The sequence below is a fragment of the Camelus dromedarius genome, chromosome 7 (assembly GCF_036321535.1).
Source record: "Camelus dromedarius isolate mCamDro1 chromosome 7, mCamDro1.pat, whole genome shotgun sequence".
Taxonomy (NCBI): Eukaryota; Metazoa; Chordata; class Mammalia; order Artiodactyla; family Camelidae; genus Camelus; species Camelus dromedarius.
Window position 1 is genome coordinate 43229651 of NC_087442.1, and position 14688 is coordinate 43244338.

The window sequence follows — 14688 nt, forward strand, 5'->3', positions numbered from 1 at the left end:
ACTACACTGCTCATTGAATGTCCACCAAAGAAACTGGAGATTGTATTTTTGGAAGGCAGAGTAGAGTTGTGGTTTTTACAAACAGACACATGAGTCTATCCTGTCTCCTCCAGTAGCTGCCCTTATGTAATGCCAACTTCTGATGTTAGCAACTCCTGGAGAAATACACTCTCGGTCTGCACTCAGCCACCATACCACGACACAAAAGTGTGGTGAAGTGAAGTGATTACCAGTGTGAACTCTGGAGTCAGACCAATCAACTGATCAAGTTACTAGCTCTCTGTGCTTCAGTTTCCTCATCTTAAAATGAGAATTGTAATAGCACTCACCTCAAGAGGCTGTTGTGAGAATTAAATGAAATAATGCATAAAAGCACAGAACAGTAAATGGCATGTGACCAAGTACTCAATAAATGTTGGCTGTTCAACCTAGCTGCCCAGCACCACAAATCTGGTCACTGGACTTTCCAAGCAAAGGCAGAGAAATGTGGGAGCCACAATTACTGCTGATCTGAAGAAAAACCTCAGTGGAACGCTTGCCCACTGCCTTCCTCAAGCCCAGATGCCCTTTAGCCAGAAGTTTGGAGAGTTTCTTGTTTAGTGGATTCAGAAAGTGATGTTTTGGGAATGAGTTAAGAGTGAACTTGAACTATTGACACAACATATAAATGGAAATTTGGCAACATTAGATGCATAAGTGAAAGGTCTCCTAGTCAAATTCAGGGACCCTTTATCTTTTGTTCACTGTAAAAACACTGGACTTTCTCCCTGCTCCCTCGAAAGAACTATCAAGGAACTACTCCTGCAGTATTCATCCTCACAGACTTCCTTGCCACCTTAACAAGTTCTGTACTTCTTTTATTGATTCCTTTTCCCTGCACTCTACAGTTTCTCTACCCTATACATAAACACACATTCTATTCCACTCTCTCCCTCCAGTTCTTTCTCGCTTGTCTTCCTTCACAAAAGATTATATTTGGGAATGACACACACAGGGATACATAATTTGTTATTATGCTGTCACAGTTTAAAAAAATACACACTGTGCAGTAACTGGCACATAGTAGGCAATCAAATATTTTTTGCTGAATAAAATGCTCTTTAACTGACCCCTCCAAGGCTGGATGGAGACAGAGGAGCTGAGAAGGTGCTCAGTTCCCTAACTCTGGGTGAGAGCTGGAGAAAAGAAAAAGAAATAATACACTTCATCTATATCAAGCCCTTTCTCCTGTCTATCTTATACAATGGGAAAATGAAGCTGGGAAAATAACATAATACAGATTACACAGCTATTTAAGGGCAGAGTCCAAGCTAGAAGCCTCATCTTCTGCCTTCAAATCCAGTGCGATTCACTGTGAATGATGTATGTACAAATACTGCTTACTTCCAAGCAGTATGAGTTTGTAAGGCTTAGAAGACAGCAGACAGTCACCACTCCTCAAAGAGGGGTCCTGGATTCAGACCCAGGTCTCCATTCCTAATCTCTGGCAGGGTTTGCCATCCGCACATCATCGGGGTGGGCTCCTCAATAGATTTTCTATTCAACACTTTAAGGGGCTGGGTCTGTGCTCACTTTACGGGGGAAACACCTTGAGCAGGGGACGGAGACCTTTCCTCCTCTACCCCAGGGCTCCTTCCAGGCGGTTTATTCCCACCTTCCTCCAGGTTCCAGCGAGCCAAGAGCTCCGGTGCAGGTCTCTGTGCAACTCGCTCCCAGAGCCTTGATGAGGCGTGTTTAATCTTCCACCCGGATTATTTAACCTCAGCATCCTTGTTAACAAACAGCCATTATTAACGAGATGAGAGACCACATGGGGTGGGCTTCTACAGACAATGCACACTCCCATGGCCTTTCTGCGAGCAAATTCATAATCCTCAGCGACTCAGCCGCCCGAGTCCTCCTGGCAGGACTGCGAGGGAGTCAGGAAACTGTAGAAACCGGGTGATCCGAACCCTTATCTATGACCCCCACGCCTGCAAGACGGAGCTGTATCCCTCCCTTCCTTCCCTGCCTCCCTCCCTCGCTCTCTCTCCCCAGGGATTGCTACAGTGCGTTGTAAATTTTACCTTTCCAGTGTGCAGGAGAGGCGAGAGGAGGCTGTGTCCCAACTCCGGGCCGGCCTGTCCCTGAGGACACCAATTAAAGGCACTAATTGGACAGCAATACATCAAAGTCGCTCCCGGGAGTGGGTCCTCAGAGTGCCAGGAATCCATTAGTTGGGCTTTTGTTTCAAAACACAGAAATACAGAGGAATAAAAAATTAGATAAAAATTAAGAAAAAAAAAAAAACACCTCAGTGCGAACGGGAGCGGCGCGTGTGCTGTACCGCGTGGACTCCCCTCTGGGTTCGCTGGGAGTCCCTCGCACTCCTCTCTTACTCCATGTCTGGCTCATCAAACGAAATTTCCCCCTCGTCTGTTCCGAGCCCACCTCACGTATATCCCCAAAGAGTGCCGCCTGGAAAGGCTCGGTGGCCCCTGGGCCCGCGAACAGACCCCGCGGAGAAGCGGCACATGGTTACCCCTCAGCGCGCCTGGACTGACTGGGGTGGGGCGGGGCGGGGGGGAACAAACCTACCTCCCCGCGTACACTGTTCAGGGTCTCTGCCTAACCCGGCGAAGTTAGGGGAAGCGGTCGCCTCAGGGAGGCACATGTGGCCTCGAAGTCCTGACGGCCTCTGGGCTGCACCGGGCTCTCGGGAGCCGCTGGAACGCGAGGTGGACGGCGCGGGGTAACCCCGCATCCCCGGGAGGGGTTAGTTCAGGACGCGGGGAGCAGCACTTCGATGGCGGAGGGAAGGAACAGGCTCTTTGCCGAGCTGGACGCTGCTCGCGCAGGCCGGAGAGCACCCGGAGAAGCGGTCTGGGAGGGGCCCAGGCCGCGCAGAACGTGAGGCGACCCCTGGCGCGCTTCCGGTCCCGGAACGGCGTGGGCAAGCGGCTCCTTGAAAATGGGGCCGCTTTCGCCGTCGGCTTAGCTGGAGGCCGAGGGTAAGAGGAGACTGTATCTCCCGAGTCCAGAAGCCTCCAGCTACGCCGCCCCGTGCGTGGCGAGGCCTCTCGACCCCTGCGACCAAGGCCCGAGCGCGTCGGACGCAGGTCGGATCCCGGGCGTGGTCGAGGCCCCGGCACAAAGGGGCACGGCCGCCGGTCGGCGTCCGCGGGCGCGGTGCCTCCGGATGCGGGGCCCGGGCCACATGGGCCGCCGCCTGGATCCGGGCGGAGGGGCCTTGCCGCGGCTTCCCGCTCGACCCGAAATGGGCCAGGGCGAGGCCGGCCCCGGGTCAGCACGGCAGCCAGGGCCCCGGCTGGAGCGCCTGAAAGCCCCGGCCTCACCTGGGCGGTGGAGGCCTCACCAGAGACCGAGCCCTCAGCGCCCCACAGCCTGCGGGGGCCGCGCCCGCTCGTCTCCCTCGAGGAGCTAGATTGGAATGGCTGCTTTTGATCCCATTTGTTACTAACTCCGGCATTTGTTTCCCATTTTATAAACGCTTCCCTTTAAGTAATTATCCCTGTTAACAGCGTATACCTTTCAGCAGCCCTCACCGCGTTATAAATAATCTCGATGAAGATGCAAGGATATGACTTTCACAAGATTGGACAATTGATTCAATCTGTGACCCGCGATCGCGAATAATATTGGAAGGCTATTTAAACAGATGAAGGCCTAAATTGTCTTGCTTGTATCTGAATTAATTTCTCATTCATCATCATTATGAAGTGATTGGTCTATTCAAGCTCTTCAGCCTGCTGGAACGGAGCGGGATTTAAATGAGATTGTAACACAATTTAAATGCTTGCCGACTTTAACGAGGCCAATTGAGCAGCTGCAATAAATACAAATATTTTTCTAAACAGCCTTGTTTTAAATAATTACTTAATGCTTTCATGTTATTTTTAAGTGGCAATCTTTCCCTCTTTCCTGCTCCTGCTCAGAATATCACACATTTATTTGCTGAGAAGGCGATTTTGGAAACGGCTTTGTTTCTGTTTGTTTTGTAGAAGGTAGCATGCATTTTGTGGTTGGCTTCCCCTCCCCTCCCGTCAACATTTGGGGGTCCCGCAGGCTGGCACAAATGGTGAGCTGGGCCTCGGTTTCACCCTAATGCAGTCTAATGTGTCTGCCCCCGCGGAGCCAGGGAGGAGCTGAGTGATGGAAGAAATTTGCCGTTTGAATCGTCACGTATCCAGACCCTTTTTAGCTGGGTCTTGCAAACGAATCCGTGTGATTGCACTGACAAATGACACCCCAAAGAGCAGCATCTTTTCTGACTTGTACTGAAGACCATCATCATCTTGAACAAATCAGAATTGCAGTGTATCCCAAAGGTGTCCGTTAGGAAGTTCAATCTGCCAGCAGTTTGGCTCCTGTGCAAGTCGACTAGAATGGGTGGAGGCCAGCTGAGGATTTCTTTGTTAGAGAACAGGCCCAGAAAGAGAATCTGGCTGCAAGGATTGGTTGGGGGTGGAATAATTAGGAAAAAAAAGTCTTTTTTTTTTTTTTTTTTTTTTTGCCCAACCTCCTTTCCACCCCTCCATTCACTGACACTACTGCCTCTCTCACTTCGGGTGACAGTGCTTGGAGAGGATGGTAGGAAGGAAAAGCTCTTTCCACTTTGAGAATGCCATCCGTCTGCCACTCTCGACAACTGTCTGCCCGTGACACCCACGCTCTTCCACGACATATGGTAGTGGATGCTTCCTCAATTGTGGAATAATGGAAGTAACCGAGCGGGAGAAGCCTGGGAAACAAAAGAATCTTTTCAACTTTCGCAAAAGTGCTGACGGTGGGGACTTGCTGCAGGGACCTAAACTCCCATTCTTGGTGACCATCTAGGGCCAAGACCCCCTGGGAGGCCTGGGTGAGAGGATGCAATCTGAATCACCTCTCCCTCTGTCTGGGATGGGGGCAGAGGGACTCTCTGTCTGGAATGTGCACGTGTGGATTTCCTGTTTGGGATGGCATGGCCGACATAGTGACTAGAGAAATCATTCGTGCAGCAGACCACATTGGGGGATGCGATCAAACTGCAGGCCAGAAAGAAAAAAATGAGGACAAGGGTGGAAGAACCAACTGATTTGCTATGTAACTGGGCAATTTAATGCCAGAGTTGGGGAGCTGCTGGCCAGAATCATTTCATCTTCGGAGGCTCTACAGAGCTCATCCTCTTTATCCTGTTGTTTAAAATGAGCATTATCCCAAACATATGCAATGCAATCAGTTTGGTCACACTTACAAGAACACGCTTTAATAAGGCAATCAATCACTCGCTAACAAGCCGGCGACGGCCAGCACTGGGCGCACACTTGGGCTGCAGGGTGGCTGGTCTTCCCTGGCCAGGAGGACCGTGGCTGAGTGCTGGTCTGCGCTCCCAGGCCCCACGGGGTCCCAACTAGGTTGAGGAACTCAGGGAAATCGTGAGTCACATGTGAGGTGTCAGACTTCCTGAGGGGTGACTGTGGACTCCGGGCCCCAAAGAGGCCTAGGGCAAGGGAGGGGGAGCCGCTGGAGCTTGGAACTCATAGCTACATGAGTCACTAATAGTTGCGTGAGATTGGAGCCTCCGTTTTCCCACCTGCAAAATGGGACCGAGTTGGGGAAAACTATGTAGAGACAATCAGAAAATTGAAAAACGAAAATAATACCAAGTCATCCCCATTGCTTGGTCTAGCCTTCTCATTTTGCGGATGAGGAGACGGAGGCTGTGGAGGTGCCGCATCATCTTCATGGTCATCTCTCCCTCTCCCCCTCCTCCACCACCAAAATGGAAGTATCAAGCCTGATGCTTCAGCCAGTGTAAGGCGGGAAAAGCCTGTTTTGGGGCGGGGGTCGGGGAAGGACTGAGAAGTGAGTGCTCAGCGCCAAACTGCAAACCTTGGCAAAAGGGAAATTTCATTATGAAGTAATGAGTAATTCCTCCTGGCAAGATGTATTGTTATATCTTCCACTTCAATTTGGAGGAAGAGAGGCTCAATTACCCAGAAAATACAGTCAATTAAAGGCTGCTGATTGGACACGAGGCCGGATCATCGATCTTGTACTTTCCAATATCGCTGCAGACACCTCATTTTCCCTCCCTATTAACTGAAAATACGCCTGGCATTACGGCAACCCGCAGCCCATTTACCTGTCGCAAGCAATCTTAGCCCGACGAGAAGTAACCGAGAAATTTGCCGCGGTTTGGCACCGGGCAACTCCCAACTTCAGAGGGAGTTGCACAGGGCTGGGAGTGGGGGTGGCGAGCGTCAGAGAGGATGCTGAAGACCTCAGCACAAGGCTTTGCTTGGGAGGGCTGGGAGTACTATGTTTAGGAGGACTTCTCTAAAGCCCAAGGAGGAATGGAGGCTGATAAAGGAGTCCTCAAATGCCTGTGAACACACCGGCAGAGGACCCTTGAATCCATGCAATCCTGAGCTCCCAGTCTGCTGAGGGCACCCATTTCTCCCCTGCTTAAGCAGGACTTCAGAGACAGCCACAGTGGCTCTCCTATAGGAATGGAGAATATGGCTGAGGTGGCTGCTGAGCACTGCCTGTCCCTTTGCCTTGACCAGGCCAGAATTCCATCGTTGGAGATGAATTCCAGTTTGAAGAAGATTCAGACCCTCCCATCCTAACCCAGAAGTCCTCCTCCCTCTTCTCCCCACACCCTAAGATGTAGACCCAGCTTGACCAGCAAACCCAGCTCTCTGCAGTGCTCAAGCTCCACCCCCACAACCCTATTTGTCTCCCCCTTGGATTTGGGAGGAGGTAGGATCCACAAAGACCAGAGTCCAGGGTCCCCTTTCCTCAAAGGGCTGAAGCAACTGGAGAAGGAAGCATCAGGGCGAATGGCCTGTGAGATCAGAACTCTGCTGGGCCAGTTGAGCCAAGGCTCCCAGCAGGCACAGAATTTTCAAGAAAATGTACATCCCAGGGCAGCTCGGCTCAGAGCCCTCCTCCACCTCTGTGCAGTGTCCATTTGGAGCGTTCCAATGCCCAGTAGAGGCTTGGGAGACTGTCTGTGCGTCCATCTTTTGAATCCTTCCCTTCCCAAGCCTATGGTAGCTGAACTAGTAATTCAAAAGGAGTTAACTGCCTGCTGCCAAAAAATTTTAAATGCTGAAGTGAGAATCATATCCAGCTTTATTGCAATATGGTCAACAAATTGTAACAGCAAATTCTTTGGGCTTCAAAGGAAAACCAAATCAAATTCATTCCCTACAGGAAGAACCACTCCCTCCCATTCAGGGTGAAGCTTGCCTTGGGGGTACAAATTCTCCTATCCCTCAAAAATTGGCTGCAAGAATGAGTGTGGAAATGAGGGTATGGGAGTGGCTCCCAAATAAACACTGGCAGAGGGGAGAGACAAATTCCCCAGAATAGGCAGAAGGCTCCTGCTAGTATCGGAAAGTCAAGCCCCATTGGCAACTGGGGAGGAAAATGAGAGGAAGAAGGATGTAAAATGCCAAATGCAAAGGCAAGGGCAGAAAGCTCCTGGTGAAGAGAAGGTAAACAGGCAAAGGCTGGAAATAGCCTCTAATTTGCCACCAGATACTGAGGGAGGGAGATGAGTTCCCTGCTCCCTAAGCTCTTCCCTGGGTGCCTTGTTAACAGCCCAGCTCTGGGCTCTGTGGCTGGCAGCATGGTGATCATTATTATACATTCAACATTCAAAATCCCTCCTCACACACATCACTTGCTAATCAGGGTGTGTGCTGGACCCAGAGAAAAGAGGCTTGGTGGAAGCCGCCAAGGGGCTCTGAGGTGTCTGCAGCCTCCCTGCCCAGTGACACAGAAAGTAGGGGTGGAATGGGGGTGGAGCTGGAGTTACAAGTTGAGAGATATCAAGAAGTTAGGAGGGATGAAAGAGATCTGGTGACGGTAGATACCAGAATCACAAAATATGTAACTGAGGCTCCAAGAGGGCAAGAAAGCCCCCTGCTTCCTTGGAGGGGCCAGCATTCTCCACAGCAGTAAATCATTGCCCTCTGTTTCCTGGATGGCTGGTGCTTTGCCATCCACAAGCCCCTTGCCATGCCTTGAAAATGCTGGCTAAGATTAATCTCTACCTGCTCTGCATACACAGCTTTTTGTTCAGAGAGACAGCGATTTCCCTTTCCAGTGCTTGGACTTGGCCTTGGCGGGGGAGGGGGGGGTCCCGGATGAGAAAGGGGTTGGGGTTGGGGTTGGGGTAGGGGTGGGGGTGAGGGGCTGGTTATTGGTTGTTGTTGCTGCTAAGTTTGTTTAGCTCTGGAGCCATGGTCTCAATCCGGATCAAGGGCAGTGGGTCTGGTGAAGAATGGCAAAGAGGGCCGCCCCAGAGGAAGGTCTCTCAGCCTCTACCTTCCCATCCCCGATCCTGCTCCCCAAACGTGCCAGCCACGGCCACTTCCCGGGCGTCCCGGTGCTCGAGGCCAAATCCCGCTGGTCCTCGGTGGCCCTCTTCTTTCCCTTCGGTGCCCTGGGGGCCGGGAGGGGCGCTGGCTGAGTCCCAGGGGGGTCCCCACGGGCGTCCTGGAGCCGGCTGCCCGCGGGCGGCCCCTTATCTGGTGAGGGGCACCTCCTCCCTCTGGTCCAGCGCCACGGAGGAGGCCTTGCTGAGCACCGAGGGCGCGAAGGTAAGGAAGGAGTCCGAGCGGGAGGTGGAGGCACAGGTGAAGTCCGAGGCGGCGGCAGCGGCGGCGCGGGGCGCCAGCCCGTTGGCCGGGCCGCCGTGGCAGGCGAGGCAGGAGCAGGGGCCGCCGGCCGCGGTGCCCAGTCCGTGCGCCGGGCCCGGGTAGAGCGGCGGGTGGCGGAAGGCGCACAGCAGTTCGGGCCGCGGGTAGGGCTGCGAGAGCACGCGGAAGGTGTCGAGCGGACGCAGCGGGCCGCTGAAGGGAGAGGCGGCGGCGGACGCGGCGGACGCGGCGCCCAGGCCCACCGTCGAGTAGTAGGGCAGGGGCAGGTGCGACGGGAAGGGGTAGGGCAGGCCGCCCGCGGCCGCCGCGTGACTCATCATGTACGTGTAGAAGGCGGGGTCGGCCGGGTGCGGCCACGTCATGGCCAGCCGCTGCCGCTTGTCCTTCATGCGCCGGTTCTGGAACCACACCTGGAGAGGAGGAGACGGGCAGGTTGGGCGGCTGCGCTGGCCCAGTGCGCAGAGCCCAGAAGTCCTGCCCCACTGCAGGGATCGGTGCAGGCAGCACAAGGAAGAGCCAAAGAGGCGACCCTCCGGGCAGGGGAAGATTCCATCACCTCCCCCTGGAGCTAGAATCCCTTCAGGAGAGGCTCAGGGAGCCACTCCAGTCTCTGTCCCTCCTCCCCTCTGCCCCTGCCGCCAGGACGCCAGAACCCGATGTAGATAGGAAAGTAGTAGGTATGAGACTAAGGACTCCACCGGTCTGAGGCGGCAGGCAGCGATTCCCCAGAAACAGTTCCCTTTCCAGCCACTCTCCCTTGGGACACTTCCTTGTCACCTGCACAGGCATCTCATCTCCGCTGTTTATTTGGCTAGAAGAGGGACAAAGTCAAGCTCATGGCAGCAGTGCCCACCTAGGAACTGTCGGGAGGGTAAATCCGCACGCACCTGGCACCTGCACCAGGCCTGGACACCCCCAGCCTAGCTGCCATGTGGGCAGGGAGATTCCAGGCCTCAATTCCAGGCTCATGATTTAGGGAGTGGGAAGTGGTATTTACTTCTTCCTGACTGGGTGCACCTTCTCTCCCTGGTCCCCAGAACTCATACCTTGATGGTGGTCTCTGGCAGGTTTAGGGCAGCTGCCAGCTCGCATCTCCGGGGCCTGGATACGTAGTTCTCCCTGTAGAATTCCTTCTCCAGCCGTGCAATCTGCTCCCGGGTGAAGGCAGTACGGTATCGTCGCATCTGGTCACTGGCACTGCAGGCCAGGGTGCCCTGGGAGCCCCCACTGCTGTTGCTTTTGGGAGCCTCGCTGCTGCCATTGGGACTGCTGGCCAGTGCTTCAGAGCCAGCCACTGTTCAGGGAGCCCAGAGCACATGCACACACAGAACACACAACAGACACACAGATGCTGCTGATGTGGGGCAGTAGGCCCAGGGTGTGTGTTGAAGGGGGATGGAAAGGGACATCATCCCTCTCACAGTAGCCTCAGTCTCTGCCTCTACAGGAGTGGCAGGGACTTTGAGAACCCAGGAATGGAGGACAGAGGCTCACCATTCAGATGAGCACATAGCAGCCAATTAGGCCTGGCTGGGCTGCTGTTTGGGAGTCCTCTGTCTAAGGCCTGCTGGGTACAAAAGCCTCAGCCACCCTTGCCACCTGCCTTGGAACACAGGAGAGATGCAGCCACTATGAATTTTCTGCCCACTATTGGCAGGAGTGGGCAAGGATATGCATATCTGACAGGCAAGTGAAGTGAGATGAACCTTTGTGTTGGAGTGTTGTGAACTTGGGTCTTAATGCATTTTCAGATGTTGGGCAGGGACTGAGTTCCCTTGCTTTGTGTGCCAGACAGCCGGTGCAGGTATGGGAATGGGCACTAGGCTGCATGTGTTGTGGGAATGGCACAGGAGTGTATGTATGAGTATCTTATTACCTTACTATATTTGAATGGAGTATGGGTTGTTCTGAGGGCATGCTGTGGTTAGTCTGCATTGAGTGGATAAGATGGTAATGGGTGGATGTGGGTGCTCAATGAGGTGCTGGCTGTCAAGGCCAGAGGGTGGTTTTTCTTCCATACCAGGCTCTTCTCACCCACAGCTTTGTGGAGGAGTGTCTGCTGGTGGGCTCTTCCTTCTAGCTTTCCACCTCCTCAGGGAGACTCTCTTCCTGGCCATTCACCCCCTCCCCACTAGCTCATGGTCAGGGAGGGATTCTCCAGTTACAGCAGTGTGACAGCCCACCCCCCAATTTGAGCCTAACCCAGAGAAGGGTGGGGCTTCTGCCCCCTGCAGCTCCTTTCCTTTGGGTGGAGATGTGGGAATATGGGGGAGAGGGGGAGGGTCAGAGATCTGCCTTTTCAAATGCAACCGGAGACCAAAGGCAATTAGATCATTGGGACCATTTCCGACCTGGCGCCACCGAGCCCGGGAAGTGACAAGGTAATTTGGACCTCTGACCGACGTGCAAACTGGTCGGAGGGCCGCAGCACCCGGGCGGCCCAAGTCAGCCGCGATTTTACGGTCCTTTATGGACTCCCGGCTTCCGCGCCTGGATGCGCCTTACACCCCGCCAGCCACAAACTGCCCGGGCCTGCGTTTGATCTAGCCCATGCGGGGAGATGGTGTCTTCCCAGCGCAGCTGAAGTAGTACCACAAAGCTCTGGGGGGTTGGGGTGCACTTTGAATCCCCCTCAAGCCCAGGGCTTGCGTCTCCCTCCTTCCCCCAAAGCACAGCTGTCACCCTCAGTCCCGCCAATGCCAGAACACAGGAGGAGACCCCCACCAGGGCTCAGATAGCAGGGGAGAGTTGCTCAGGTGGGTCCCCCTAGCCACCTTGCACTGAGGGGAAGGAGTGGCTTCCTCCCCTCCAGAGCTGAAGTGGAAGGTGGGCGCGGTGGGAGGCCGAGGGAGAGAAGGGGTGCGGTGGCTACCTTTGCTGTGCTGGTACTCGGCGTTCCCCGTGGCGCAGTCCGGGGTGCAGCTCACCTCGATTTCTTCATAGAAATCCGATTCTGTGTCCGAGCTGCTGGGTTGCCCCTGGCCTGAGAGGCTGTCGGCCGAGGTGGCCGGAGGTCCGGGGCCGAGCACGGCGGCCCCGGCTGCCCGCGACTCCGCGCCCGGCCCCGCAGCGCTGCTTGCTAGTCCGTCGACCGGCTCCTCCTCCAGGCCTCCCCCGCCGCGCTCCCGGGCGGCCGGAGGTCCGGCTCGCGGGCTCAGGCAACCGCGGGGCACCATCTTCTCGGGCGGCTCGGGAAGCGGGCTGCCCACTGCTTCGGACAAATTGGAGACTCTCTTGCCAACCAGAGTGCCAAGCTGACCCCCATCCAGAAACATAACCATGTCCTTTCTGCTCTCCATCCCGGGCTTTCGGAGGGGGGAGGGGAAAAGCCCCAAGTGAGCTCCTAGCCCCCGGCTCCTTGGGTCCCCAGTGGTCCGACAGATCTTGGCTGCAGAAGGGAGAAAGAGAGGCCAGGAGACTGGGCTGGCGCGGAGCGGCCGGAGCGCGAAGTCGACGGTGACGGCGGTGGTGGCAGTGGGGAGCTGGGGTCACCTTGTGATGCGAGCGCTCCTCTGTGCCGCAACGCCTCTGGGAGGAAGCCCCATTGCCCTCTTCTTTCTAAGCTGTCATCCTCCTGCTGCAATCGTCATTACAGTACCGCTGGTGACGCCACTCGGCGAGCGCAAGTGGATAAATAGAAACGTCTGCCACAGCGAAGATGAAAGGAGACCCGCAGCTAATGGCTCGGCAGTGATGCGCCAGGTGTGGGCCTCGCTCGAATGGGGAGGAGAGTGTGAAAACAGAGAGACACACACACTGAGAGAGGGAGACACCCAGGCAGAGGGAATGCAAATGGAATTCCGCAGAAAGAAAAGAGCTTAACGCGGCGAGTTCCGCAGGGGCTGCGGGACTCGGTAATTGAATATGCTTTTGATCTTTTTTTTTTTTTGGATTGTTGTTTGTCCTTTTGTTTTCTTAACTTGGTACCTTGTTCTAACACCGATGAGAGAATCCATAACTGCATTTTAGAAGTGTGAAGGCCGATTCACAAGCCTCGCTTCTCTCATTTATATTGCAATTGCCTGTCCCTGGCAAGCTAACCTCAACTGGGTTCCAAAGTCTTTTTTACAAGCTACCGAAAGGCATACTCCCTCCCCCGCAAGTTGTCTGGAGAGCTTGAGCCTGGGGTCTCCTTTCCTCCTTTCCTCCTCCCAGCCCCTTACCCCCAGCTGTCTGCTTTCTCCTGGAAACCGAAGGAGAACTTTGCCCCAGGAGCAAGGGATAATGCCTTAATATTTTTTCGTTAAGGACCGGCCTTGGCTGCTGACTCAAAATGTTTTCTCTTTTATTATTTTTATTTATTTTTTTATTCCCCGCTCCCCATCTAGGTGGCTTTAAGATTTCCACAGCCGGGCTTGAACTCCAGATGGCTATCCATGGAAGATATCGCTTTCTTATTTGCTCGAGTTTCACCTGCACTTCAGGTATGTAGAGTGGGGAGACGTTCTAAGAGTGGCCTTTTCTCTTTTCTTGCCCGTATTTTAAGGTGTTCGTTCAGAGTCAACAAATTACCCTGGAAACAGGTTTTGGGAGTTAAGAAGCGCCAACAAATGCGGCCCCCACAGTGGCAGTGGCAGCAGCAGAGGTTCCCAGCTGGCAGAAGGCACAGTTCTCACACAGAGATTTGGGGTAGGGGTTGAAAGTATCCAGCATTGGGGCATTGGGGTTCACAAAGGTTTGACTCACAGGGTTCTCTCTGAAGCCCTGCTCCAGAAGTGGATAGAAATGAGAAGTCACTGAAAATACCCTGAAAGGACAAATGACTGGGCCCTCATAAATCTTTGAGGGCTGAAGGGGGACCTCCATGGCAGGGCTAGGGGGTGTGGGTAGTGCTTGGTGATGTCTTTGGGAACAGCCACAGTCTCCCTTTCAGGTCTTCTTCCAGGGAAACTGGAACCCATTAGGAAACCGACCCCTTGCCAGCTTTGAGCAAGTGTGTTGGGGCCAGACAGGTGGGCTGTGTCTCTCTCCATTTTGCTGAGGCTGGGAGGCAGGCCCCTTCTCTGCTCTGCAACTCTGACAAATCTCCTTTCTCTGCCCCCTCCTCAGAGCTTCTAGCATTAAGCCAACAGCGGCAAAGGGCTGCCATGAATCCCCTCATTCTCCGTGTTCCAAGACAAAACCCCAACTTCTGAGATTCTAAAGAAAATTCCCTCTATTACTTGGTTTTTTTTTTTTTTTTTTTTGGTCTTCTTTCCATCTTCTACTTTTCTCTTCTCCTTTTTCTTTTTCTCAACCCTTCTCTCTCTCTTTCCTGCCTCAGTCTTCTTATCTGTGGGCTTCCAGAGGTGATGGAAAAGCAAGGGGTTCAGGGAAAGACAAAAATTCCCTTCTCAAGTCCTGCTTTCTGCTTCTTCCCTGACTGAATAAGAAGATGCTCATTAACCTCACATCGGGGTAGGGTGTGCAGGGGGATCTGGAAGGTAATGTTTGCATAATCATCTCCACTCCCTGAGACTCCCAAAGCCACCATGTACTGACCACGGCTAGCCCCTAAATCCTGCAGAATATTTTTAAAATGAGAGGAGCATTTGGGATCAGATCCTAGGGCCTTTTGCCGCGGTGCAGAGTTGTCCTAGGATTCTGTCATGCCCTGCCCTTTCCAGTCAACAACCCGAAGCTGAGGCTTGCTCTTTCCTTTCTGTCAAAGTCGAGCCACCCGCGTGTTTTAGATCTGACCCTGTCGCCTATCCTCGGCTGGGCCCTTCCAGCACTGGGCCTGGGGCGCAACTGCCCTCCCTTCCCCCACCCATCAACTCACAGACGCCCCCGCTGCGCTAACCCCGGTGAGGCCGAGTCCTCAGAGGGACTCCTGGCTCCCGCTCCGCCCCCAGCTTTGCATTCAGTGGGAGTGCTCTGCGTTTGATCCTCTTTTCCTCCGGGTTCTCCCTGCGAGATGAAAGCGGAGTAGGATTGAGAGATCAAGAGGTGCCACTTGGGTCTCTTTCCTGGGTTCGGCCCATCCGAGCGGGGCTTCCCCTTGCGTCCCGGGAGGAAGGAGGCTCGAGCCCCGGTTCAGCCTCTCCAGGAA

General features: G+C 54.1%; 1 protein-coding gene across 1 annotated transcript; it reads right to left on the reverse strand.

Moving 5' to 3' along the window:
• Positions 1–8521: 8521 nt before the first annotated feature.
• EVX1 (even-skipped homeobox 1) lies at positions 8522–11956 on the reverse strand. The gene is made up of 3 exons (XM_010988108.3): positions 11530–11956; positions 9704–9951; positions 8522–9067 (listed from the first exon to the last, which is right to left on the reverse strand). Exons 1-3 carry the CDS (start codon positions 11954–11956, stop codon positions 8522–8524), a joined length of 1221 nt encoding a protein of 406 aa, XP_010986410.3.
• Between the last annotated feature and the right edge of the window lie 2732 nt (positions 11957–14688).

Excerpts from the sequence above, each read along its gene's own strand:
- EVX1 (XM_010988108.3), bottom strand. The coding sequence starts at position 11,956 with ATGGAGAGCAGAAAGGACATGGTTATGTTTCTGGATGGGGGTCAGCTT. Across the intron at positions 9,952-11,529 it reads CGAGTACCAGCACAGCAAAG|TGGCTGGCTCTGAAGCACTG; the intron begins GTAGCCACCGCA and ends CTCCCTGAACAG. Across the intron at positions 9,068-9,703 it reads TGCCAGAGACCACCATCAAG|GTGTGGTTCCAGAACCGGCG; the intron begins GTATGAGTTCTG and ends CCTCCTCTCCAG.